This window comes from Prinia subflava, chromosome 24 (assembly GCF_021018805.1).
Source record: "Prinia subflava isolate CZ2003 ecotype Zambia chromosome 24, Cam_Psub_1.2, whole genome shotgun sequence".
NCBI classification, from domain to species: Eukaryota; Metazoa; Chordata; class Aves; order Passeriformes; family Cisticolidae; genus Prinia; species Prinia subflava.
The window spans coordinates 1518546-1543891 of NC_086270.1; the positions used below are offsets into that span (position 1 = coordinate 1518546).

Here is a 25346-nt window from a genome sequence, read left to right on the forward strand (position 1 = left end):
CAGGAGGTCCCTGAGCACTCCACAGTGCTCACAAATCAAGCACAGCAATGTCCATCTCCCTCCTGGATGAGACATTCCCTCCATCCTGAGCCTCCACCACAAAGACACAAAGCCCCTCTCACCTGAACCTGCTGCTTCTCAGCACTCAGAATGTTGGGGTTGATGGAGAGGGGGGTTTGGAGGACTTGAAGAGGAGCCAGGAGGTCCCTGAGCGCTCACTGCACACCACAGTGCTCACAACAAATACAGCAACATCTACCTCCCTCCTGGATGAGATGTTCCCTCCATCCTGAGCCCCCACCATGAAGACAAAACCCCCCTCTCATCTGGACCTGCTGCTTCTGAGCGTCCAGGATGTTGGGGTGGATGGAGAGGGGGGTTTGGAGGACTTGGAAGAGGAGCCAGGAGGTCCGTGAGAACTCACTGCACACCACAGTGCTCACAACAAGCACAACAAGCACAGCAATGTCCATCTCCCTCCTGGATGAGACATTCCCTCCATCCTGAGCCCCCACCACAAAGACACAAACCCCCCCTCTCACCCGGACCTGCTGCTTCTGAGCATTCAGGATGTTGGGGTTGATGGAGAGGGGGTTTGGAGGACTTGGAAGAGGAGCCAGGAGGTCCCTGAGCACTCCACAGTGCTCACAACAAGGGCCACCTCCCTCCCGGACGAGACATTCCCTCCATCCTGCGCCCCCACCACAAAGACACAAACCCCCCTCTCACCTGGACCTGCTGCTTCTGAGCCCCCAGCATGTTGGGGTCGATGGAGAGGGGCCCCAGCACGCTCATCATCAGCTCCTTCTCCATGAGCCAGGGCCTGAGCTGGGCCTCAGCAGCCTGGAACGTGGCCAGCTGCGTCGCCGACTCCTCCAGCTTCTGCTGCCGCGCTGCCGTGGCCTGGCTGGCCCTCTCCCACCTGCAGTCTGAATGAAGCACCAGCTCTTGTTGGCCGTGCTCAAGCTCCTGGCCAGCCCAGCCATCCCTCACCAAGGTTATTTTCCTCTCTCCATGGTTTTCCCAATGAGGGAATCTTTGTTTTGCAACAAAACTTGTGTGGCTTTCCTTTAATAAAGCCTTTCTGCTCTCCATCTAATAACTCAGCACCCAAACCTAGGGGCTCCGTGGTCTGGAAGCTTCTAGAAAATATTGCAAGCAGGATTTCTGTGCTGTAGTCACCACTGCCATGAGCTGGGCTGACCTTGGGTGAGCCATCTCACCTCCCTGGCCTGATAAATGAGGATATTCTCATGTGTGCCCATCCTTAGACACACTCAGGGCTCCTGGAGGAGTCAACACCTTCCTGCTGCTTCAAAGAAGGGAATCTCTGGGCTTCTTTTTGAACACACAGCCTTGTTTAGTCAACACTTAATTACCTAGGATAGCCTCACTAATGACTAGAATTTTATATCAAGCAGTGAAGCTTTTAATCAAAATAATCAACCTGTGCCGCTAACACATTTTTCTCCCCCCCTTTTTTTTTTTTTTTTTTTTTAAGAAGCAATTTAAGGTGGCAATCCTTTAAAATCCACATCCATCACAGAGATTTCATTAATCACGACAGTGCTCATCTCAGGAACACCTTCCACACCAGACAGCCCAGAGATAGGTTTGCTATTTACTGAATTTTAATTAGAAGTGACTCTGCTCTAGCGTGACTTTGGGATCGCCCCACACTCCTGAACCACCTCTAACGTGATGTTTGCAGACAGAAGCCTCATTAATGCTTCAGGCACTTACTCAGGTCTTCCTGCATCTTCTTCCAGTTCGCTGCTTCTGGGGAATCTGGATATTTCTCCAGCAAGCCAGAAAGTGCTTCCTTTACCTTCTGGATCTTCCCAGAATTCTGTTCCAATTCAGCCAGAAATGCCTGGGAAAGAATGATTTGAACTTTGTGAGATACAGGGCGAAAGAATCTCTGAGTAGGAATGAAGGGATGCTACAAGCTGGAGCTGGATAATTCGTATTCTTTGCTCTTTAATTAAATCAATTTTTTAACAATATTGTGAGCTAACTTGGGGGGCAAGGGAAAGGGCAAGTGCAGGGAAAGGCTGGGAATCGCTTTCCAGGAGAAGCTGGAGTGACCCAGCAGCAAGGACTCCAAATAATCTCCTTTTCCACCAGCCTGACATCAACAGGTCTAAAAGCAAAGGGGAACTTTGGGCGGCTGCTCCGTGGATCTGCCTGGAATTCCTCATCTGGGAATGCCCTTCTTTAACTCAGAGCAAACCCCCATGGCTAACTCTGTGCAATAAAACACATCTTTGGGAGATGCAGAGCAGAGGGGTGGAATCTTTAAAGGTCCCTTTGTGATCCCAGAATCCCAGGAAGAGACGTTCACCTTGTTGTGCTCAGCCTGAGCTCTCATCGTCTCCGTCTTGGTGGGCGAGGAGGAGGAGGAGGCCTCCAGCTCGGACAGCGCCCGTTCCTTGGACTCCAGCCACCTGAGCATGGAGCTGGCCTGGTCCTGCACCTCCTGCATGGCCTGCAGCATGTCCGAGAGCTGCTGCAGGCGCTCCCGCAGCGCCGCGCCCAGCGCCTGGTACCGCCGGCTCACCTCGGCCGCGTCGCACTGGATCTCCGTCAGATCTGCGCCCAAAACAGCGCCCCGGGGTCAGCAGCACTGCCCACGGCGCCCAGCCAGGCCTGCCAGGCTCTCACCCAGCCCCAGGCAGCCGAGGTGGGGAGCAGGAGACCCCGCTGTGCCCACCCTGCCGTGCCCACCCTGCTGTGCCCACCCCGCTGTGCCCACCCCGCTGTGCCCACCCCGCCTGCGCAGCGACGTCGCATCATCCTCACCTCTCCTGCCACGGGGGAGAGTATTTAAATATTACCAGTATTTAATTTAAATACTACCAGTATTTAAATACTACCAGTATTTAAATACTATCAAAGGCCCCCACGGCCCCCAGCCAGGCCTGCCAGGCTCTCACCCAGCCCCAGGCAGCCGAGGTGGGGAGCAGGAGACCCCGCTGTGCCCACCCTGCTGTGCCCATCCTGCTGTGCCCACCCCGCTGTCGCATCATCCTCACCTCTCCTGCCATGGGGGAGAGTGTTTAAATACTACCAGTATTTAATTTAAATACTACCAGTATTTAAATACTACCAGTATTTAAATACTATCAAAGGCCCCCACGGCCCCCAGCCAGGGCTGCCAGGCTCTGACCCAGCCCCAGGCAGCCGAGGTGAGGAAGAGGAGACCCCGCTGTGCCCACCCTGCTGTGCCCACCCTGCTGTGCCCACCCTGCTGTGCCCACCCCGCTGTCGCATCATCCTCACCTCTCCTGCCACGGGGGAGAGTATTTAAATACTACCAGTATTTAGCATTATTAAATATATTAAATTATTATTATTAAATGTATTAAATAATTAAATTAAATTAATTAAATTAATAATTAGTTTATTTAATATTAATTTAACTTATTTATTTAATTTATTATTTATTAATAAATAGTAATATTAATAAATTAATATAATTATTTATTATTTATTATTTATTATTTAATTCATTATTTATTAGTCATTTAATTAATTTAATGTAATTAATAATCAATTTATTTAATTATTTATTTAATATTTATTAAATTAATTTATTTAGTTCATTATTTATTAATAAATATTAATATTAATAAATTATTTATGATTTATTGTTTAATTTATTATTTATTATTTAATTAATTTATTTAATATTTATTAATTAAATTTAATTAATTTGATCAAATAATTAAATTATTATTATTAAATATATTAAATTATTATTAAATATAGTATTTTATACTATCAAAGGTAATTTTCAGCATACGTGATAAAACAGCACGCGTGCATAAAGCATAAAAGGAATTGTGGTTTAGAAAGATCAGGCCTTCTTGTACCGTTAAGCCATTATTACAGTTTAGTATTTGCAATATAAATGGGGTTTATTCACAAAATGGCACACACTATTTATTTTTGAAGTCCATAACTCTTAGACAGCTGGGAGTAGTTTGTGCAACACACATCAGTCAGTTATGAGAGACTTTAACTATCAGGTATGTGATAAAACAGGATGTGTGCATACATTTGCCACTTGTCCCCCCCGTGCCCTTTGACTCTTTACAAAGCTCTCTCTTTGTGAGCTTGATGCAAGCTGAGCCCCCTTTTCATAAACCACTGCTAACACAAGGTTAAATAATTTGGCACCGAGATATGAAGTCATTTTTATGCACCTATTACCTCGTTAAACTGCCGAACCAACAGCAGATAACGGGCAATAATTAAAATTGCTCTTCAAACTGGAGGGTTGGATGCTGTTATAATCCCGCAGGACCAATAAATTGAATTGCAGGCCTTAAAATGATCTCCCATTTATCGGCTCCTGACACCACCTGAGGAGGTGTCAGGGTTCTGTCACTCCCCAGGGCTGCCCCTCTCCATCCTTCAGCCCGACCTCCACCCTCCTGAGAATTCCCAACCCATTGCCAAGTTCATTTCCCTTCTCCCGGGATTCTGGGGGTGTCACACTGAGGTTTGTATTCCCAGGGAATGGAAATGCAGGGACAAAGCAGGGACAGGGGGAGCAGAGCTCACCTTTGCACGTGTGGTATCCGTTCACGCTGCCCCCTGAGCCTCCTGGAGTGGGCAGAGTGGCACCTGGGCAGAGGGGACAGGGACAAGAGGGACAAGAGGGACAAGACAGAAGTGTCAGGGATGCAGACAGCAGGTGACAAGTGGCTGCTGCATGACAGGGATGACCAAGCACTGATGCAGCATCTCCACCACCCAACACTGGGCATTAATTTGGTTTGGAGCCCCTTTATCTCTCCTCCTCCTGCTCCCCTCACTTTCCTGGAGCTGCTCCTGCCTTTCTGGAGCTTCTGGAGCTGGGCAGCTCTCCCAGCACCCCAACATCACCCAGAGAGCAGGGATAATGTGGCTCCTGCAATACTGGGGACCACAGGTGTCCTGCCATGCCTGGGAAGTTGCTACCCTGAGCAGGATTTTGTGAATTATACCCAATAAAACTGCTGAATGCCTTCCATGAAGGGATTAAATCCCCTATATCCTCCTTTTTTACTGAATGAAACTATTCAAACCAGCCCTGTGTCTATGCTCTCTTTGCCCAGAGATTCAGGATGCACTGGTGTCCCTCCTCTGGACACCAAATGTCACAACCAGAGGGAGATTCACATTTTCAGGCAAGTCTCTCTTTTCTAACCACATCTTTTAAAGCTTCCATGGACATAAGAGGCTGCACCTTTGGCCACCCACAAGCCTCTCCTCACTTCTGATGGTTTCCCAAAGAACTCCTCATGAACTTAATCCTAACAAACACATCCAGACTGTGAATTCCCATAAATTCCCATCAGTGATGAGAGTCCAGGGACTTGTTCTCACAAGCTGGAAGACATCTTTGAGCTGGTTTCCAAATGAACCAGACATAATCTCATTGCCTCACAGACTCGAAGCCAAAAGGGAGACCAGTAAATCACATCTGCCTATCGCAGCCCCAAATGTCATCCAGATATGAAACCCAAATGCTGGAGGGTGATTAAAACAACTCCAGCCCTCGGGAGGCTGAAGAACATCACCAGGAGAGAGCAGGAGCCACTTCCATGAGCTCCCGAGCTCTATCAGAGAGTGATATGTGTCCCCACAGCAAACACAGGGCAATGCAAAGCTCGTTAGGCTACAGTTAATTAAGCCAAGTTAGAATGATGCATTAAAGCAATGAGCACCAGCGACTCAACCACTGGGCTGAGCCCCACAGTACTCAGATCACCACAGGCCCTCTGAATTTGGTTAAAAGGGGAAATAATCCCATTTTTTGCTCAAGGCAGGCTCAGGGAAGATGCAGTGGTGACAGCAGAGTTGTCCTCAGGAGCGTCGGCCACAACTCACCTGCCTTGGGCGGGGTGTTGGGGGCCGTGATCTCCACGATCAGGTTCTCCAGGAGGGTCCCTCTGCGGCCAATCTCCTCCACCTGGGGCCCCTTTTCCTTCCATTCCTCGAGGAGATCCTGCTCAAAAGCAAAGTTTGGGGTTGGAGGCCACGCTCGCCCTGCCACAGCCCTTCCCTCCTCTCCTGTCCCCTCTGGGGTGACACCGGGACACAGCACCCAGGGGAACGCGTGTGACATGTTGATTTTTGCCAGGGGGGAATCAAACAGCAAAAAGCTCTTCCCCACTCATGGGTCTGCTGAAGGGAACCTTCTCCTCCCACCATTCCGGGGACATCCCTCCTCCTCCTCCTCCCTGTGAGCCCATCCCCGAGGGGGCTGCGGGTGACTCAGCGGAGCTGCTCTGCCTCTGAGTCAAACCCCGGGCTTGTCCCCATTTGTCACCTCCCCGAGCTGGAGAGCAGCGGGGGCTTGGGTGACAGGAGGCCACCCTCCACACCTACCACAGGAAACACTTGGAAAAACCCCAGTGTGCTCAGGAAATCCTGGAAAAACCCCAGTGTGCTTGGGAAACTTGGAAAAACCCCAGTGTGCTCAGGAAATCCTGGAAAAACCCCAGTGTGCTCGGGTCTCCCACTCAGGAAACCTCTCACACTGCTCCCCGCTCTGCGAGTGCACTGAGGATTCCTGAGACCCTAAAACACCTCCCAGGCCTCTGCCTGCTGGGATTTCCTTCACATCCCAGTCTGATTCCAGCTCCCCTGACCCACCTGGATCTGCTGCCTGCGCTGCTGCAGCTCCTGGGTGCCCAGGGAGGTCTCGGCAGGTGGAATTTTGCCTTCGCTCTCCCTCAGCCACTTCCTCACGGCGCCAACCAGATTCCGAAACTCGTCCAGTTGCTCCTGGCAGGACGATGCATCCTTTTCCCTGGGAGTTGAAAAGGTTTTGGAGAGTCAGAGCTCGTGCTCTGCCTTGCAATTACCCCCTCCTGAATGCAGCACGGTTTTGTCTCTAGGAGCTGCTTTTTAAATTATTATTATTATTATTAGATGTTGCCAGGGAACAGCACAAAATGGGGTGCAGCCAGTGCCAGCCCCTCAGTGCTGCTGAGCCCCTCAAATCCTGGCTGGTGGCACTTTTGGGCACCCCAGTGGTGCCATGGGATCACCACTGCCAGCCTGCCCGGGCTCTTTGTCCAGGGAAAAGTGACATTTTTGGGAAGACAGGGCTCATTCATGCCGGGTCCACCCGGGCACCTGCGTCCCTGGGGGAGCCCAGCCTGTGCTGCCCCTCCTCCCTGGCCACAGCTCCATCCATCCAGCAGATCCTGGAGGAACAAGGCAGCCCTGGATGGGAGTCATGGGCCCCTCTGGCTTTTCCTTGCTGGCTGCAGCTGGAGCAGCCTGCACAGCTCTGAATTACTGGGGATTATTGGGAATCTCATCTGCTTTTCCCCACCACCTTCACAGAATTGACAGAATTCACAGAATTGACAGAATTCACAGAATTGACAGGGTTGGAAGAGACCTCCAAGATCATCAAGTCCAACCCAGCCCTAACACCTCAACTAAACCACAGCACTGAGAGCCACATCCAATCTTTCTTTAAACACATCCAGGGATGGTGACTCCACCACCTCCCCGGGCAGAACATTCCAGTGCTTTATCACCCTTCCTGTAAAAAACTTTTTCCTAATATCCAGCCTGTATTTCCCTTGGTGCAGCCTGAGGCTGTGTCCTGGAGAAAGAGACTGACCCCACCTAGACCTTCCCTGGGGATTTGGGAGATACCAGAGGGGTGTGACTCCTGGGCTTGCTGTTGCTCTGAACCTTTTTATCCCCTTTTTATATTTTCAGGACACTCCAGGGACAGGCTGCTCTGCTGTCCCCTGGCTGCCAGCACCCAGCAGGATGCTCTGGGCTGTGGCAGCCCCCACGCCGGGAGCTGGGAGCGCAGAGCGCCGGCTCCCGCTGCAGCACCAGGAATTTTTCACAACGCCCCCAGCCAAGGCTTTTTTTAAAGCGTCAGCTGGAGCAGAGCTGCCTCAGGATCCTGGCGTGGGAGGAGGGTGGCAGGAAGAGTTGGCTCGTGCCCCCCTCTTTGGAAAGGAGATCTCCACAAGGTCTTGCTCGGACCATGGAGCCATCCCCAAGCTCCCCTCCCTGGGACTCACCTGTCTCTTGCCACCTTTTGTAGCTGCAGGAAATCTTTCTTCAGGCTCTGCAGCTTCTCCTGCTGCTGGAAGGTGCCGGGGGCGAAGCCACAGGAGCTCAGCTCCTCAGCCAGGTGCTCCAGCGTGGCCAGGTCCTCCTGGTGCTGCCTCATCTCCGAATTCAGCTCCTGCCAACAGCAAAGGGTGATGCTGACCGTGTTCCCCAGCAGCAGAGGGCATGAACTGGACAGTGCCACGTCCTGGAGAGACCCTGTGTGGGCAGGGCCACGCGTGGCACCAGTGCCAAATGTTGGGCACAGCTCACTGCCACCTGCTCCTCCAGCTCAACGAATACTTGGAGCAGCTGCAGGGGCAAATCCCACCAGAGCTGGTGACTGGGATGGGGTGGGATGGGGTGGGATGGGATGGGATGGGGACCAAGCCAAATAACCCCTCCCACAGCACACGTGTCTGGTTTCCTGTCATCTTCCAGCATTTCTGAGGCTGTGGATGAAGCTCCCCCTGTGGCAGAATGCCAGAGGGAGGAATCCTGCACAGCCACCACGGCCCACAGCACCCCTGAAAGTGTCCAAGGCAACCCTGAGCAACCTGGTCCAGTGGAAAGTGTCCCTGTCCCTGAGAGGGGGCTTGGAATGAGACGATCTTTCCAACCCAAACCATTCCAGGGTTCTCTGGCTCTAAGACCTCCGAGGTCTCTGTCACATCCTGCACTGCCCTCGCTGCCAGCACGGGGCATTTCACTGTATTAACCCCACAGAGTCTTTCATTGGTAAAATCCTGCTATCCCAAAATCCTGGATCCTATCTGAACACCAGCCTGGCTCCTGGGAAACGCCATCCCCTTCTCCCACAGCTGGGGACAGCCTGGAGCCTCCCTCAGGTGCAGGCAGCTCACCTGGATGTGCTGGGAGAAGCGCGCGATGTCGCGGTCCGGCTGGTTCCCCGCCGCCAGCGCCCGCGTCCTGCTCTCCGTGAACTGCTGCAGCTTCTCCCACAGCTGCTCGTACTGCTCCACCTTGGGCAGGAGCCCCTTGAGGGATTCCTCCCGCTCCTGCTGCCGCTGGCACAGCCTCCCAAAGTGCTCCGTGGCCTGGGCCAGCTTGTCCTGCAGGGCGGAGGCCGCGGGGCTGTCGGCGGCCTCGGTGAAGCGCGTCACCATCTCACGGGTGGCCTCCAGGCAGCTCCTCTGCCGGGCAATGTCCTGCTTCAGCTTCTGTGGGGAGCACACCAGGACAGGGAAGGTTTTTAAAGGGAGGTTTTCAAGCACAACTAACCGGGTTGCCCTCAGGAGCAGCAGAAGGTGGTTGGCATAACCAGAGTTGGGAAATAAATAGTTTTATATCCCGGTTTTCCTTGCCTTTCTGACCTGCCCAATGCACTCTGCTTTTCCCTGCGTCTGAAATCTTGTTAGCGAAGAAAAAAGGAGGTTTTCAATGAGTCTGTGACCTTGCACAGTTTGCCCAGAGATGCTGGAGCTGGAAATGTCCAAGGCCAGATTTTACAGAGCCCTGAGCAACCCAGTCCAGTGGAAGATGTCCCTGCCCACGGCAGGGCATTGGAATTAGATGGAATTTAAGGTTCCTTCCCACCCAAACCACTCAGTGATTCTATGAAAATAAAAAGGTGCTGCTCACATTCCTTTTTAGGGTATTTTTTTGGTGCTTTCAGAACCCAGCAGTTAAACCCTGCACGGTGCAGGTGCTGCTCTGGGGTGTTCGGGCTGAGGGAGCCGGGCCCAGCCTTACCACACTCGTGGCAAGCGAGTCCTGGATGGAGGCAGAGGAGAGCACGGCTGGCTGATCCTTCTCCAGGCTCTTCTCAATCTCAGCCACCGACTGGAGGAGGCTCTCCAGGCTCTCCTGGACACTCTGGGACTGGGCAATGGATTTCTGCAGCAGGTCCGAGCGCTCCGACAGCTGCTGGGAGAGGCTCTGGAAGCAGCTCACGATGGCATCTGCAGGGTTCAGCACAGAGGACACTCAGGGCACGGAGCTCCAGGTGCTCAGAGAGCAGCCAGGGTCACCTTTGGCTCCCCTAAAACCCCCAGTGATGACAAATCCCTGTCCCCAAACTCAGCAGAGACGCAACACAAGCAGCCACATCCCTCCCCACACACAAACACAAACCCTGGGGAGGCACTGCCAAGTGATTACCCCCAAATTTCCCCAAAAAGTGACTCATTTTTTCCCCCTCTGGCTTGTTCTCACTCTCCCCAACCCAACCCTCCCTGCTTTGCTCTGTACCTGTTGTTTCCCGAATGTGGCCGTGGTCTGGGGCTGGCTCCCCTTGGATGTCCAGCAGGGTCCGAGCTCCTTTCTGGAGCTTCTCCACTGGCACCTGGTGCTCAGCCAGGTCTCCCTGCAGTTGCTGTTTTCACACAAGACAATCCAAAATCAGACAGGGCTCCCAGGCAGGATTCCCACCCTCGTGGAGCTCAGGGCTCCATTTCCACCCTCTGAGGGATCCTCTGCACTTTGTCACTAAATCGTTGAGAAATGATGGAAAAATCTCCCCCCACACTGCAGGCAGGGCTGGATCAGAGGGTTTGGGCTGTCCCAGTGCTCTGGCACCCTCATGGGGGAGGAATGTCCCCCTCTGTGTCCCTCTGTGACACCAACCCCTGCTCCTGACCCTGAGCACCTCTCCCAGAAGTTTCACCCCACCTTACCTGCAGCACCAGAACCTGCTACAGGTGCATCTTTGCCCTCAACCACCAAAAAAAAAAACCCCACAACGCTGCTCCTCCCTGCTGCTGATTGCTCAGAGCAGCCAAATCCCCCTCCAGGCTCCAGCCCTTCCCAGGAAATCCCGCAGGGTCCCTGTACCTTGGTGCTGTCCAGCTGCTTCTGCAGCACGGCCACCTCTGATGACACCGTCTCCGAGAGCAGCTTCCCCAGGGCAGCCTCACTCTCCTGCAGCCACGTCCTGAGAGACTCTGCCACCTCCTGGAACTGCTGGTAGTGATCCAGCAGGGTGTTCAGGTGGGAGCCCAGCTTGGAGCACTGCAAAGGAGCAATGAGAGGTGATGGGGATGCACACAAGTGTGGGAAACGGCGCAGAAATCAGCAAGAAAGGAAAAAACAATTTTAAAAAATCAATCTCGCCACAGGCTCTGTGAATTACAAGCAGACCAACAGAAAGACAAGGGTGTTGCCCAAACCCTGAAGAAGACAATCCTTGTCCTACAATTTATAAATGTCCTGGGAGTCCAGGCAAGCAGCTGGGACAGGAGAAGAGCCCCCAGGGTGCAGCCCTTCCCCTACCTTGGAGTGCAGCGCCGTGTATCTCTGCGTGGCATCCTCCAGCTTGCTCCTCACCACGCTCCTGGACATCTCCAGCTGCGGCTCGGCGCCCTCGGCGTCCCCATCCAGAAACTTCTGCCCCGACATGGTGACAAAGCGCAGGTCACCCTTGTGGGAGATCACATCCTCCGAGAAGCTCCCCTGGCGCCGCAGCAGCCGCCGGAGCGCGGCGGGATCGCCGCCGTCCCCCCGGCGCATCCCCTCCAGCTCCTGCTCCGCCTGCTCCAGCCACGCCTGGAACTCGCCGTGGTCCCTCAGGAATTTATGGAGCTCCTCCCGCAGGAGCTGCGCCCGTTTCAGCCGCGCCTCCGCCCGCGCCAGCGCCGCCGGGTACCGGCCCCGGAGCTCCTGCAGCCGCTCCTGCAGCCGCCGCCGCTCATCCCCGGCCAGCCCCGGGCCCTGCCGGTCCAGGAACGCCTGGGCTGCCTGCGTGGCCAGGATCACGTCCTGCTGCTGGGACAGCAGCTCCTGGTGCTGCACCTGAAAGAGCAAAAAGTGAGGCTCGGGGCTCAGGGTCTGTGCCCGGTGTCTTTAAGTTGGAGCTTTCATGTATTTTTGGGTCTGTGCTGCCCAGGGGTGCAGCTCTGAGCTCACATTAAGTCATCTCCCTTCACAGAGCGAGCAGAGGAAATAAATCCTTCTCCTGCTAAAGGCCAAGGACAACAGTTACAACTTTCAGCCCAAAAGCACAAATAAGGGTGGCTGGAGGGAGGAACAAGAAGGATGGGACCTCACAGCCTGCAGCTGGAATTGGACAATTAAACCCCAATATGCAGATGGAGCAAAACTTATAAAAATGTAAGACCTTGTGACCAGACAGCCATTTCTGTGACCATTTTGGGTCCATTTTTGTGCCCATTTTGGGTCCATTTTTGGGACCATTTTGGGTCCATTTTTGGGACCATTTTGGGTCCATTTTTGGGACCATTTTTGTGACCATTTTGGGTCCACCTTGGGTCTAGCCCTGGCCAGGCTCTTGTCCTGCCCAAGGTGGATCCTTAAAGGCCTTCCAATAAATATCTGCTTTATTCTCCAGCTTTGCCCAGTCTCTGTTTCAGGTCAGCCTTCCCAAGGCATCAGTTCCTGGTGGCCCATGTGACACCCCCATCTCAAACCCCCCTGGACCAGAGGGACACACCCCACATGTGACACAGCCTGTGTCCCCCAGCAGCCGTGGCTGTGCCATCCCTGGAAGGGTTCAAGATTGGAGCAGCCTGGTCTAGAGGAAGGTGTCCTTGCACATGGAGTACAACAGGAGGACCTTCAAGGCCCTTTCCAACCCAAACTTTTTAATTGTTCAGTGACAAAGCACCAGCAGGGTGGGGAAAACTGGGAACAGCCCAGGTTGGGCTACAGGAGCTGTGCCCACAGCAGAGTGACCATCCTGGGCACCTTCTGGACCTGATCACACCTTGATTACACACACCCACCACACATCTCCTGCAGGGAGCCAGGCAGGGCCCTCCTGAGCCTCCCACATGGAATTTCACTGATTTCAGAGGCCAAACCCCTCTGACACCAGGGTCAGGAGGTTTTGGGTGGGGTGAGGTGTCAGTGCTGACCTTCAGCCTCTCGTACTGCTGGTCCAGGCTCTCTGCAGCTCTGTCTGCTCCCACAATGTCCCCATCAGGGACATCCCCAGGGCTTTTTCCTGCTTCTGTCCCTTGGCTGACAGGGTGTGGTCTGTACTCCGGGAGCCCTCCCTTCTGCTCCAGCGATGCCATCCAGTTCAAAAGGGAATCAATCTTATTGCTGTTCTCCTCCAGTTCTTTGGCAGCCTTCACCTGAAAGCACAAAGGCTCCAGATAAGAATGACCCAGTTCTTGCATGTTCAGCAAACTGCTGCACGGGGGAGGGAGACAAAATCAGCAGGAAAAAATAAAAATAAAAAGAAAACCCGAGGAGTTTCCCAGCCTCAGCAAATGCCTGAGACACTCTCAGACCCTTTGTGGCTCTCTGGAAGGTGCAAAGAAGCTGTGAAAAAACTCAGCCTCGCTGCTACATTGAATTTCTCATCCTGATACAACCCAGGGCTCCCATGCCAAAAGGGCTGGGATGTGACTGACAATCCTCATCCATTCAGGGTCACCCCAAAAGCAGAATCAGGGACCTTTTCCTCCCCCATTCCCTCCACAACCAGCTCATCCCTGGCTGCAACTCCCGAGGCATTTCAGGACAGAAATACCTGGGGGAAACCTCACCTGAGGAACACCCAGGAAGGAACCACAGATTGCTCTGTGCTGCATCACCCAGAAGGCTGCCAGGACCTCACAGCCCCCTCCAAGCAAACCCTGGAGGCTCCACAGCCCTGGCCCGTTACCTTCTCAGTCTCCTGCTGCACTGCAGCGCTCACGGCGCTCTCCAGCTCCTTCTGGGCCACCTCTGTCCTCTCCTGCAGGGACTGGTACTGCTCCTTGGCCCGCTGCAGGTCCTGCTGCAGCGCTGCCAGCTCTGCAGGCTCCAGCTTGGCCTTGTTCTCCTCCAAGAACTGCTCTGTGCTCTTCAGGACGCCGGCGAAGGAGGCGGCTCTGCTGTGCATGTTCCTCTGCAGCTCCTGCGCAGCGGACGGCGCCGTGAGGCTGCAGCCAGGTGAAACCTCCCCACCTCTGCCCCCTCAAATTTTAAATATCACTGACCTTAACATCGCTCTGCCTCTGCTGCAGGGCAGGCAGGTCCCCTTCTGCTCTCTGCTGCTCTGTCAGCGCGTCCTCTGCCTGGCCCAGCCAGCGGCGCAGCTCGGCCAGGCTGTGTGCACGGGCTGCCTGCTGCTCCTGCAGCGTCTGCGGGCACAGCAAAGGGGACAGGGGGACACAGGGGACAGTCACTAGGGGCCCTGCACCTCCTCTCAACGCTGCTGAAAGGCAAGGTGAGGTTACAGCTGGAGCAGCTCCTGCAGGGGAGGATGCAGCACAGAAAACTTTGCGGCTCTCCGGGCGCTCCCTGTCCTGCGTCACTGCTGAGCTGGTGGCGCTTTTGTCACCACCCGAGGTGGAGCTGCACTGCTCTCCCAAAAAAAACTCAGCCACGAGTCCCTGTGCTTTTTTCCACTCCACTTTACAAACATTAAAAGAGCAGCAGAAACTCACTGAGTGAGAGGCAACAACCACCCAGGTCAGGCTGCGCCACTGTGGAGCCCCAGACAACCCCAAATAAGGGATTTTTAAAAATGATTTGGGGTTGGAAAGAGAGCCCTGGAGAGGGAAAGTGTTTCTGTAGCTGATCCAGCTCCTCTTTTTGCTGCCAGAGCACAACACAGAAGCAATTTTGAGCAATTGAGCATGATGTGACCTGAGAGTCCCTGTGACACCCTCTGGGGTGAATAAAAAGTTTTTTGGTTTTTCCCTGGGCATTTCAGCAAGGTGATGAACAAACTTGTGCAAAACACTGTGCCTGTTTCTCCCAGGCGTAAGATAAAACAACAGAAGCAAATTGAAAGAGCCTTCTTAAGAGCTCTTCAGCTGCAAAGCGAGTTCTTCCTGGGTTAGGATGGGCGCACACTCAATCTGAAAAGGCAAAGCAAACTGGTTAATACACACACACACTCCAGAGAGGACAGGCAAGAGTTACAGAGAGCAATGGTTAATAAAAAACCACATTAATCCTGCCTTGGACGAGAGGATCCATGCAGTGGTGGGTGCTGAGCAGAGACCTGAGGATTTGTTTTTGTCCTTGCCAGCTGTTTCCCTGGGACAGCAACGTGTGCAGTGGGAATGGGACATTAAAACTGCTGGGTGTCTGTGGTGGCCCCTCTGCAGAGGGGTTCTGGGGGTGATTACAGGGTTTATTCCACCCAGCCCCAAACAATTCCATATCTAGCAGAGAATTGTTACCCAGACCTCGGCAGGGCTCCGTGTTTTGGGAGCAAAGCAACTTTCTGCCTGGCTGGGAGAAGAAAGACTTTCAGAGGAAGCTCATGATGTGCAGTGAGAACTCCTGAACTGGGAGTGGCATGCAGGGGAAATCCCAAATTTGGGGTGCCTCAGCTCCTGTTCCTGTGGCTGGGAAGCGCCTCAGCGAGCAAAGGGAGGAGATGTCTCACAACCTTCACCTGCTCCGTCTGCTCCACTTGCTGGAGACAGACCTGCAGCACCTCCAGCCGCGCTGTCACACGCTCTGACAGGTCCCTGAAGTTTCTCTGCAGCTCGTGGAGCAGCCTCAGCAGCTGCCTGCTCTGCTGGGGGGTTAAATCCTGGGCGTGCTCCGAGATCAGGAGCTGGATGCTGAAGGCAGCGGCGTCCAGCTCAGCCTTGGTGTCAGCAAGGGGCTCCTTCAGCTCCTGAACGGGAGAGAAAAGGTAAAATGGGTAAAAGGAGCCTGCAGCCAGGGCTGTGCTGTGCTGTTCCCATCTGTAGGTGCCACAGGAAACACCAGAAACACCAAACTCTCCCAAAACAACACTCAGCATGAGCTGAGAGCTCTCACCACAGGGATTTTCCAGCTTTCCTCTGCACCAGCTGCTGGAGGCACCACACCAAGAGGTTTCTTGGATGTGTGTAGGGCTGCCCTTGGGTCTGAAGGTGACCCAGACCTGGCCACAGTGACTCCATGTGCCACCACCAGCTCTCAAAGCCTTCAATCCCCTGATTTCCATGCCCAGGTGCCACCACTAAATTTGGAAATAATCTTTAAAGCTAGGAGATGGAGAAGGAGATGGGCTCCTCCTACAGGTGATGGAGCAGCTTCCCAGAGGATGCAGCTCTCTCCTCAACAGCCTGCCAGGAATGTCCCCAGGTCACTCAGCCACCACCACACCCTTGCACAGGATGTTCAAACAACCAAACCAGGCCGTGTAGGATAGAAATAAATGACTCTGGAGAACACCCAGCACAGCAGCTCCTGCCACAAGCTCAGGGTAAACCCTCGGTAGGGAGAGGAGCAGGATTAAAAGCTTCTCCTCTGTGCAGAGGGCAGCAAGTTCAGCAGCCTGCAGGATTAGGGGCATTGCCATGGTTACCTTGTAGTGCTGCAGGCAGAGGCTCAGGCTGGTGGCATCGGTGGCCTGCTGGAAGTCGCTGTCACCCAGCGCCGCCGTGGTGCCACAGACCCAGCTCAGCAGCTCCTGCAGCCTGCCCTGAAGAGCCTCGTGGTGGGCCAGGATTTTAGCCTTAAAAGCAGAAATTCATCGTTTAAAGGGGGAATTTGAGGAGGCCTGTGGGGCAGCAGGGGGCAGTTGCCAGCTCTACCTTTTCAGCTTCTGCCGCCCCGTGAAGGTTTTGCAGCCGGGACTGCAGGACTTCCTTTGCAGAGCTCAGAGACTTCTGGAGGTTCTTGGCATCCTTCTCCAAAGCCTTCAGTAACTGCTCGGGGACTTCTTCAGGGGGGTTGGCCACGATCCTCTGCACAGCATCCAGCTCCTGATTCACTGGGAAGCTCAGCTCCTGCAGCTCAGCGCCCAGAGCCTGAGACAAAGACAGCAGCGGCTCAGACAGGGTGACTTCACCTCCCTGCTGCCAAAACCCAGCAGGGGCTTTGGAGAGGCAGCTCCAAACACTGAGCCTAGAAAGATTCATCACCACCCTCCAGCCCTGCTCAGCTGCCAGCACCCTCCTGCCTCTCTCCAGGCTGTAAAATTCACGTCAGCCAAGCTCAGGCTGTTGTCTGGGCAGGGAGGATCAGGAGGAAGGGGATGAGGTTTGATATAAAAACCTGTTAAACCTGAGACAAAACTCCCAGAAGCAGGGAGGGGTGCAAGAGCTGTGCAGGAAGCTGGGGAGAGGGTTAGGGTTAACCTCTCTCACCTCTGCTTGCTGCCTCAGGTCGTGCAGAGCTGCCAAATTCTGCTCCGCCGGCTGCACCCGTTTGATTCTCATCTCGATATCTCGGAGCATGGAGAGATAAGATACCAGCCTCTGGTCGTGCTCCAGACACATCTTCTTGCTGAACTTGATCTGCAGAATCACACAGGAAATCAAAGCTTCAAACTTAGGCAGAAAAGGAGACAAAGGGTTATATAAAGTTCTTTCTTGTTCCCAGGGAGAAATTTGTTAATAACTTGTTCCCGCTCATGGACTTGCCACTTGCCAGCCTTATCTGCAAGATTTACTACAGGAAAAATAAAACACATGGTCCTTTTTCCAACATAAGCTTATAAATGGCAAGAGATCTCTTGGTGTTGCAGCAAAAGTGCCAAAAAAAAAAAGAGTTCTGCTCATTAGTCATTTAGCAGTAATGCTCCAGCAAAAGGAGCCACAACTAAGCCCTGATCTTTTCCAGTTGTACATCACCAGCTCCTTTGCCAAATCCACTGCAGCTGATACTGCAACATCCACTCCTCATGCTTCAGCTGTCCTCTGTGCCCAGGATCCCAGACAGATTTCACACCAAACATCCACAAATAGCTCAGAAAAATTGCCAAAATAGCAAAAAAATATTCACTGACCTGGGCTGGTCTGGAAGATTCCCTCGAGGTTTCCAGCAGCTCCCCCTCCACGATCACAGGTAAGAGCAGACCCCGATCACCCTGACCCGGCTGCTTGCTCCTCTCCTGGGGGGTTTCTTCTTGGGATTTTGGGGGAGCAGGGGCAGCCCCCAGTTCTGCTCTGAGCTCAGCTGTTTGCTCGTGCTGTTTCTCCTCTCCAAGCTCCAGGGCTGCGGAGGTTTCCTGAATTTCCGTGGGTTCCTCTCTGATTATTAAATCCTGGGGCAGCTCCTGTGCCACGGGGGCTGTGCTGGGCACATCCTGGGTGGTTCCTACCCTGGTGTCCTCCTGTGCCACCAAGGAATCCTTGATGCCACCTTTCACCACCTCTCGAGCCTCCCCTTGCTCGGGGAGCACAGGGAACACCTGATCCTCTCCGGGGTGTTCTGGATCTTTCCCAGGAATTGTTTTCTTTCCTTTTCCACCCTTGTGCTTGGCTGTGTCTCGTGCCAACCCAGCAGCAGTCTCGATGCTGGATTCATGTTTTTGCTCTGGAAACCTGGAGACAAAGTGCTCCTCCTCACCCTTTTTCCTTGGAATTTCATGGGAAATTGGAGAAGGAGGGAGCTGCTTTTCTGCAGAAGGTTCCTCTGGCTGAGCGCTGTCTCCTGGAACGCTGCCCTGCTTTGCTCTCTTTTTCTTGCTTTTCTGTTTCTGGGTAGGTTTTAGCTCAGTTCCCCTTGTTTTTTCCTGATCAGTGGGACCTTCAGTGTGAGAGGTTTCTCTTTCAGTGTGAGAGGTTTCTCTTTCTGTGTGAGAGGTTTCTCTTTCTGTGTGAGAGGTTTCTCTTTCTGTGTGAGAGGTTTCTCTTTCTGTGTGAGAGGTTTCTCTTTCTGTGTGAGAGGTTTCTCTTTCTGTGTGCTTGGCAGCTTTTTTCCCTGCGAGCTCATCCCCTGCAGGCTCCACAGGAACACCAGGAGGTTCTCCAGGCTCTGCAGGACCCATCCCTCCCTCCCCTGGGCCCACACTGACAGATCCCCTCGGGGCTGCTGCTGTCTCCTGGACCACTCTCCCTCCTTGCCCAGGAGCCACCACTGCACCTTCTCCACCTGCCTCAACTCCCTCTGCACTTACAAACTCCATCCTCCTCCTCCTCTCCTCACCATCCTCCTCCCTGTGAAGCACCTCCGTGCCCAACAACAACAACTCCTTCTCCAAGCCCAGGCTCTCTACTTTCTCTCCACTCTCTACTTTCCCTCCATCCACTCCTTCTCTCAATTCCTTCCCCCGGGCTGCTCCCACTCGGGAGCTGCCTTTGGGATCTCTTTTTCCTGCCACCGCTGTCTCTTCAGGGAGAGGTGCTGTCCCCAACACTGAGGGGTGCTCTGGAGTCACCTCAGCCTTTGCCTGGGGATGATGAAGATGATGATGTTCATCTTGGGGATGGACACCACCCTCTGAAGGTTCCTGGGGTTTTAATTCCCTTTCTGTCCGTGTTTTGGGGGGTTTCTCAGTGGCTGCAGCTGCACTTGGAGCTGTGTCATAGCTCACAGCTTCAGGCTGAGCTTTGGGCTCAGCACCACCAGATCTGGCAGGGAGGATGACACCTTCCTCTTCTGGAGACAATTTTTCTGTTTTCTCCTGTGAAAGTTGCATTTTTTCTACCTTGCAGACCTCAGAACCAACTTTCTCTTTGGATACTTGCACATCCCGAAGACCGGCAGCTAATTTTTGGCTAATCAATCCTTTTCCAACAGCTTCCTTCACAGTCAACCTTTTCCCACTGGGGGCATCAACAATTCCCCCTGCCCTGAGCTGGTTGGTGGCGATGACTTTGGCCATGGCCTCGTCCAGCACCCCTTGCTCCACAGCTGCCCTCAGGGACAGCCTCTTGCTGACAGTGCCCTCCACCACCCCTCCACTGTCTGCCTGTGCCTGCAGCAGCCTCAGGGTGGGCAGGGGATCCACCTTCCCCAGCCTCACCGCCTCAGCACACGGCAGCTTGGTCCCTGTCACCTCATCCCTGATGGCCTGGAAGGGTTGGACCTCCAGGTACCTCTGCCCGGACCCGACGTCGATTTTGCACTTCCTCAGGAACTCCGAGTAGGGAATGATCATGCAGGTCTCGGGGTCTACGATGCCTTCCCTCATTTCTGAGGAGGACAGGGCTTTCTCCACCACCTGCTGGGGCACCAAGCCCTGCTGCACCGCTTGACACAGCGCCAGTCTCTGGCCAGAAGCTGGATCAAGAATGCTCCCGCTCTCAGCCTGGATTTCCTGCACTTTCCTCTGGAATTCTGGGCTAATGAGCCCCAGTGACACTGCCTGGGGCAAGGGCAGCTTCTCCTTTGTGGCTGGATGGACAAAATCCTGCAGGACCACACTCTCAGCTTTCCTGAGCTCCTCGCAAAGATCTGGGTTGATCAAACCGTGTTTCATCGCGTTGTCCACGGAAAGCCTCATCCCAGACACGTGATGGATGATTCCTCCATCAGCCACCTGCTTGGTCAAGAGCTGAAAAGCTTTTTCCTTCTCCAGGAGCCCTTTTTCAACAGACTCTGCCACAGTCAAAGCCCGTTTGCTTTCAGGATCCACAATTCCACTGGTCTCAGCCTGTAAATTAATGAGCTTCTGCCTGGTCACCTCATCAGCGCCTTTCCCCCTGGAAGCCTTCTCCAGCTTGACCAGCTCTGTCTGACTCGTTGGCTCTATGAGCCCCAGGTTTGAAGCCAAAGTCACCGACACTTTTTTGCCACGTTTCAAGTCCACAATCCCCCCAGTAACCACCTGCCCTTCCAAAATCCTCATGGCTGTCTCCTTGTCCAGAAGGCCAACGGCAGCAGCGTCCTTGATGGAGTAGACAAAGTTGTTGCCCGGGTCGAGGACACCACTTATGGCTTTGTCGGGCACCAGAACCTTCTGGAGCAGCTCCTCATCCATCAGACCCTCTTCAATCACATCCTCGGTGCTCAAGGGCTCGCACACCTGAGAGTCAAAGAAGCCACTGAACATCTTCATCCTCTCCATGAGCTTCACGGCCGCGTGGCCGGACACGGCCCCGGCGGCCACCGCCTGGTCCAGCAGCAGCGTCCTGCCCGTCTGCTCGTGGACGATGCCACCGCTTTGGAGCTGCCTCAGGAGCTTTTCCAAAGTGTCCTCTGCTTCCTGCTCCTCAGGGGCTGCCAGGGATGGTTCCTTGTCACCTGATGCTTCTTCCTGCTCTCCTTCTTCCACTTCTGACACTCTTTCCATGTCCTTGCTCTGCCTCTCTGCCTCTCCACCTGCAGGCAGCACAACCTCCTCTCCTCCCAGCACGCCGTTTTCAACTCTCTCCTCCTTCAGCAAACAAACTTCTCTAACGTCTTCTGCCTCTCGTTCAGGTTCCCTCACACCCTGAGACCTCTCTGCCGTGATTTTCAGTCTGTCTCTACTTTCTGGAACACCCATTGTTACGCAGATTTCGCTTTTCACAGCCACTGCCCCACTTTCCAACACCCTCTTCTGATATTCAGAACCTTCCACTCCATCTTCTGCCTCAGTCATCATTTCCTGTGTTTCTCTGATTAATCCACTCTCAAGGTCACTGGGAGGTTCTGGTATCAATAATTTAACCTGATGTTTATCCTTGGTTGTAAAAGTGACCTGTTCTCTTCCAGATTCAGCTCCAGTTTCACTCCTGATGGTCTCCTGTCCAGTGGAAATCTGCTCCTGCTCTTCCACATGCAGGAAACCCTCTGCATCCTCCAGGAGGAGACTTTCAGCTCCCATCACCACCTCCCCATTCTCCAAAGCAGTTCTGGGTGGCAGGATCTTCTCACTTTCCCCTTTTGAAGGAGCAAATTGAAGCTGCAAAGCCAAACCATCGCAAGGTTTGCTTTCAGGGGCTGTGTCTGCCTCTGTCTCCTCAAAGCCTTCCAGCCCCTGTGCACAGGATCCATTTTCTTGGCTTTGGATGAGAGCTTTGGTGAGACTGCTCAACTCTGAATCCACCAAGAGCACCTTCTGCCCGTCGTGGATGTTGATGTAGCTGTGGGTCACGAGGTGGAACATCAGCCTTTCATTGTCATTCCTCAGCTGAGGCTCCTGGAGCTCTGTGGGGCTCCCAGGGGAGCTCTGGCCGTGCCTGCTCCTGCCTGGAGAGCCAACGCTGGCCACCACATCAGGCATGGCTGTTGCCTTCAGCTTCTTCACCACCTCCCTCTCCAGGACGCCCTGTTCCTCTGCCTTCTGCCAGGACAACACCTCTGTGGTTTCTGGTACAAAAACACCCTGAAGGAGCTGCCTCTTGCTGAGAGCCTCCTGAATCAGCTCCGTGGAGAGGATCCCCTGCTCCAAAGCATCTCCAACCGGGATGACCTCCCCTGTCTCTGGCCACAGCAGCCCCACGAAGGCCCGCAGGGATTCCAGGACCAGCAGCGCAGTCCTTGGAGCCACCAGCCCCTTCCTGAGGGCTCCATCCAGGGTCAGCCTCTCCCCCGTGGTGGTGTCGATGATCCCTCCCGCCCGCAGCTGCCGGATCAGGAGCGTGCAGGCCAAATCCTGGTCCAGCAAACCGTGCCTGGCAGCCTCCTCCACGCTCAGCCTGTGCCCTGTCCTGGGGTCAACAATGCCACCAGCAAAGAGGTGGCCTTCCAGCAGCCTGACTGTCACCTCCCTGTCCATCAGCCCCTCCTGGAGGGCACGGAAGATGCTGACCTCCCTGCCTGAGCTCAAGCTCACCATCCCTCCCGCCAGCTGCCTGACTGGGAGCAGCCTCAGCCCAGTCTCTTGGTGGAGGATGCAGCGCTCCAGGAGCTCGGGCAGATTGATTTTCTCAGCAGTGTTGGGGTCAATCAGATCCTTGGCTGTTTCCAGGTGAGACACGAGCCTGGAGTGAAGCTGGGGGGGAAGGAGCCTTTCTTGCACTGCTGTCTCCATGCTGATTCTGCCCTGCTGGAATTTGAAGCCCCCAGTGGCGAGTTCAGCCTCAAGGATCTTTAACCCAACATTCTCCCTGATCCTCCCCTGTTCCACGGCAGTGACGGGGAGGAGCTGCCTCCCCTCACTTCTGACTTCTTCCACCTGCTGGAGAGCCTCCTTCAATTCCTGCAGCACCTGGAATGCCCTGAGATCAATGATGTTTCTCGCCAGAGCTTTCTCCAAGGAGAGTTTCTCACTGGTCTGTGGGACAACTAAGCCAGAGGTGATCACCTGGGCCTCCAAGAGGGCCAGGCCCGTGTCCTGATCTATCAGACCTCTCTGCATGGCACCAAAGACAGGGAAGATTTCTACAGTGCCAAGATCGATGACTCCTGCCACGGCTTGGCTGCCCTGGAACAGAAAGAGAAGGAAAAAGAATTAAATCAAAATCCAGCATTTCCAGCACTCATTGAATGAGTTTCAGGGAGGCCTCAGTTAAAAAAAAAAAAAAAAAGAAACAAACTTAAAATCCCCAACAGGCTAGAAAGTCCTAAAGTGTTTGAAATCTACTCCATCACCAGGGCAGCACCAAGATGCTTCCAATATCCACCGCCAGCAATGCAGCAAAGCAGCAAGCACCAAAATTCAGAATCATTCCTAATGCTCCACAGAAAAGAGGGCAGGAGACCAACAAGCACCACAAAGCCCTCCAACACCTCCAGCTTTAAAAAGTAAAGACAACACAAATCCCACTGTGCACTGATGGGGAAGAAAACCCCCCCAAAACCACCCCCCACTCTGGGGTAAAGGGAAGTTCTCCCAGTGCAGCCTCCATGCTGAAAATCCTGCACTTCCCAAGTGAATCCCAAATGCCAGGATGGGTGGGGAACACCTCAGAGCCATGGAGCAGCTCCAGCCATGCAGCAGGGCAGGAGCAGGACAGCTCCCACAGCCCCTGCTCTGCCCACTCAGCACCTCCAAGCTGCTCCTCACACAGGGCCAGGGGAGAAATGGAACAACTTGGAGGTTCCAGTGACAGACTGGGACCACACGGAGGTTCCAGTGACAGACTGGGACCACACAGAGGTTCCAGTGACAGACTGGGACCACACCAACTCTTGTGGTGTTTTTTGGAGGGGCTTTTCTTGCTGCCATCCCCACAGGGATGGTAATAGGTGATAAAAAGTGTCTTTGTTCAAAGGCTCTTTGGATGTTTGGGTTTCTCCCAGTGCCACTGGTTGGGTGTAAGGCTGGCCCCAAGCACTCCAAGATTTCTGTGGGGACAGCAAGGAGGGAATCAGGACTATGGAATGAATTCCTTTTATATTCCAACACCCTGCTGTGGGGACAGGAGGGACATTCTGGGACAACCTCAGCTCTCCACCAGCATCTCCAGACCCTGCCGTGCATACTCAGAGATGAACAAGGCGTGGAAAGACAGAGAAGAGAGGGAAAGGGGGGAGAAAAACAAAAGAGAAAGCTAAAAAAGGAGATGGATGGGAGTAAAAGGCTTTTACTTACCGACTTGCAGGGTGTGCCTTGAGCAGTTAAAGACAGAGCCTTATGGAGCAGTTCAGCCGTATCACACACAGTGTAAAGCTTGGGGTTAGCGTCCAGCATGCGACTTTTGTTTTGCAAAAAGAACCCCACACACAGGTCCGTCCTCTTTTCCCTTTTGTGTGTTTTGTTTGTTTAAATCCCAGGAGGGGTTAGTTAAACTTGTAAGCAAGGATGTCAGTTAATCATAAAAACAGTTGACATGAAACACAAAACCATACAGGGACACATCATGCTCAATTTAGCGCGTTCTGCTTCTGCTTTTTTTTTTTTTTTTTTTCGGTCTTTTGTAACTTCTTTCTGACAGTTGGATGTTTCCAGCAAGCAAATGTTAAAGAGTTCTTCATGCTCCCTCTACAGTGAGGCAACGGCTCCGCAGCAGAGCCGCAGGGATGGTTTTGCAGACGGGGATTTAAGGTGAAGCCCCGCTTGTTTTGCTGCCTGGGCTCTGTTGAGTGCGTGAGTGAAAACTGTTCTGGCCCCAAAACATCCTCGTGCTGCACCAAAACAAGCCCTGGAGAAGGGTTTTGCTCTAAAAATCATTTTCCTGACCCAAAAGGGAGGAAAAGGGAAAGGGAAAAAAAAGCATCCATTCCACAGGGATGCTGCATCAAATCTGTGGTGGCTTAACAGAATGACTTGTCCACCTTTCTGCTGCCAGCACAAGGGTTAAAGGGCTGGCAAGAAAATAAATCATTTCCTGCTCTGAAACACCTGGAATAGGCTGTAAAGTCCAGTTTGGAGCAAAACACTGAGTATTTAGGTGAAGGCTGGACAGGCAGATCTCAAAAAGGGGCAGATCTCCAAAAAAGGGGCAGATCTCCAAAAAAGGGGCAGATCTCCAAAAAAGGGGCAGATCTCCAAAAAAGGGGCAGATCTCCAAAAAAAGGGGCAGATCTCCAAAAAAAGGGGCAGATCTCCAAAAAAAGGGGGAAGATCTCCAAAAAAAGGGGGAAGATCTCCAAAAAAGGGGGAAGATCTCCAAAAAAGGGGGAAGATCTCCAAAAAAGGGGGAAGATCTCCAAAAAAGGGGGAAGATCTCCAAAAAAGGGGGAAGATCTCCAAAAAAGGGGGAAGATCTCCAAAAAAGGGGGAAGATCTCCAAAAAAGGGGGAAGATCTCCAAAAAAGGGGGAAGATCTCCAAAAAAGGGGGAAGATCTCCAAAAAAGGGGGAAGATC

At 53.4% G+C, this 25346-nt stretch overlaps 1 protein-coding gene across 15 annotated transcripts in view; it reads right to left on the reverse strand.

The window, feature by feature from the left end:
- MACF1 (microtubule actin crosslinking factor 1) overlaps window positions 1–25346 on the reverse strand; it is a 145181-nt gene that overhangs the window by 58247 nt on the left and 61588 nt on the right. For 10 of the 15 annotated variants that reach the window (XM_063418754.1, XM_063418743.1, XM_063418747.1 and 7 more), the window contains 20 exons: window positions 17732–23020; window positions 17091–17240; window positions 16536–16751; window positions 16307–16456; window positions 15395–15628; window positions 13989–14132; window positions 13673–13906; window positions 12915–13136; window positions 11314–11832; window positions 10876–11052; window positions 10294–10417; window positions 9796–10004; window positions 8946–9263; window positions 8052–8218; window positions 6649–6805; window positions 5881–5998; window positions 4570–4632; window positions 2345–2592; window positions 1744–1873; window positions 730–929 (listed from right to left, as the gene is read on the reverse strand). In XM_063418754.1, the coding sequence (XP_063274824.1) occupies window positions 730–929; window positions 1744–1873; window positions 2345–2592; window positions 4570–4632; window positions 5881–5998; window positions 6649–6805; window positions 8052–8218; window positions 8946–9263; window positions 9796–10004; window positions 10294–10417; window positions 10876–11052; window positions 11314–11832; window positions 12915–13136; window positions 13673–13906; window positions 13989–14132; window positions 15395–15628; window positions 16307–16456; window positions 16536–16751; window positions 17091–17240; window positions 17732–23020 (9069 nt within the window). The remainder of the gene's footprint in view (window positions 1–729; window positions 930–1743; window positions 1874–2344; window positions 2593–4569; window positions 4633–5880; window positions 5999–6648; window positions 6806–8051; window positions 8219–8945; window positions 9264–9795; window positions 10005–10293; window positions 10418–10875; window positions 11053–11313; window positions 11833–12914; window positions 13137–13672; window positions 13907–13988; window positions 14133–15394; window positions 15629–16306; window positions 16457–16535; window positions 16752–17090; window positions 17241–17731; window positions 23021–25346) is intronic. The other 5 variants (XM_063418751.1, XM_063418753.1, XM_063418752.1 and 2 more) reach the window with 2 other exon arrangements.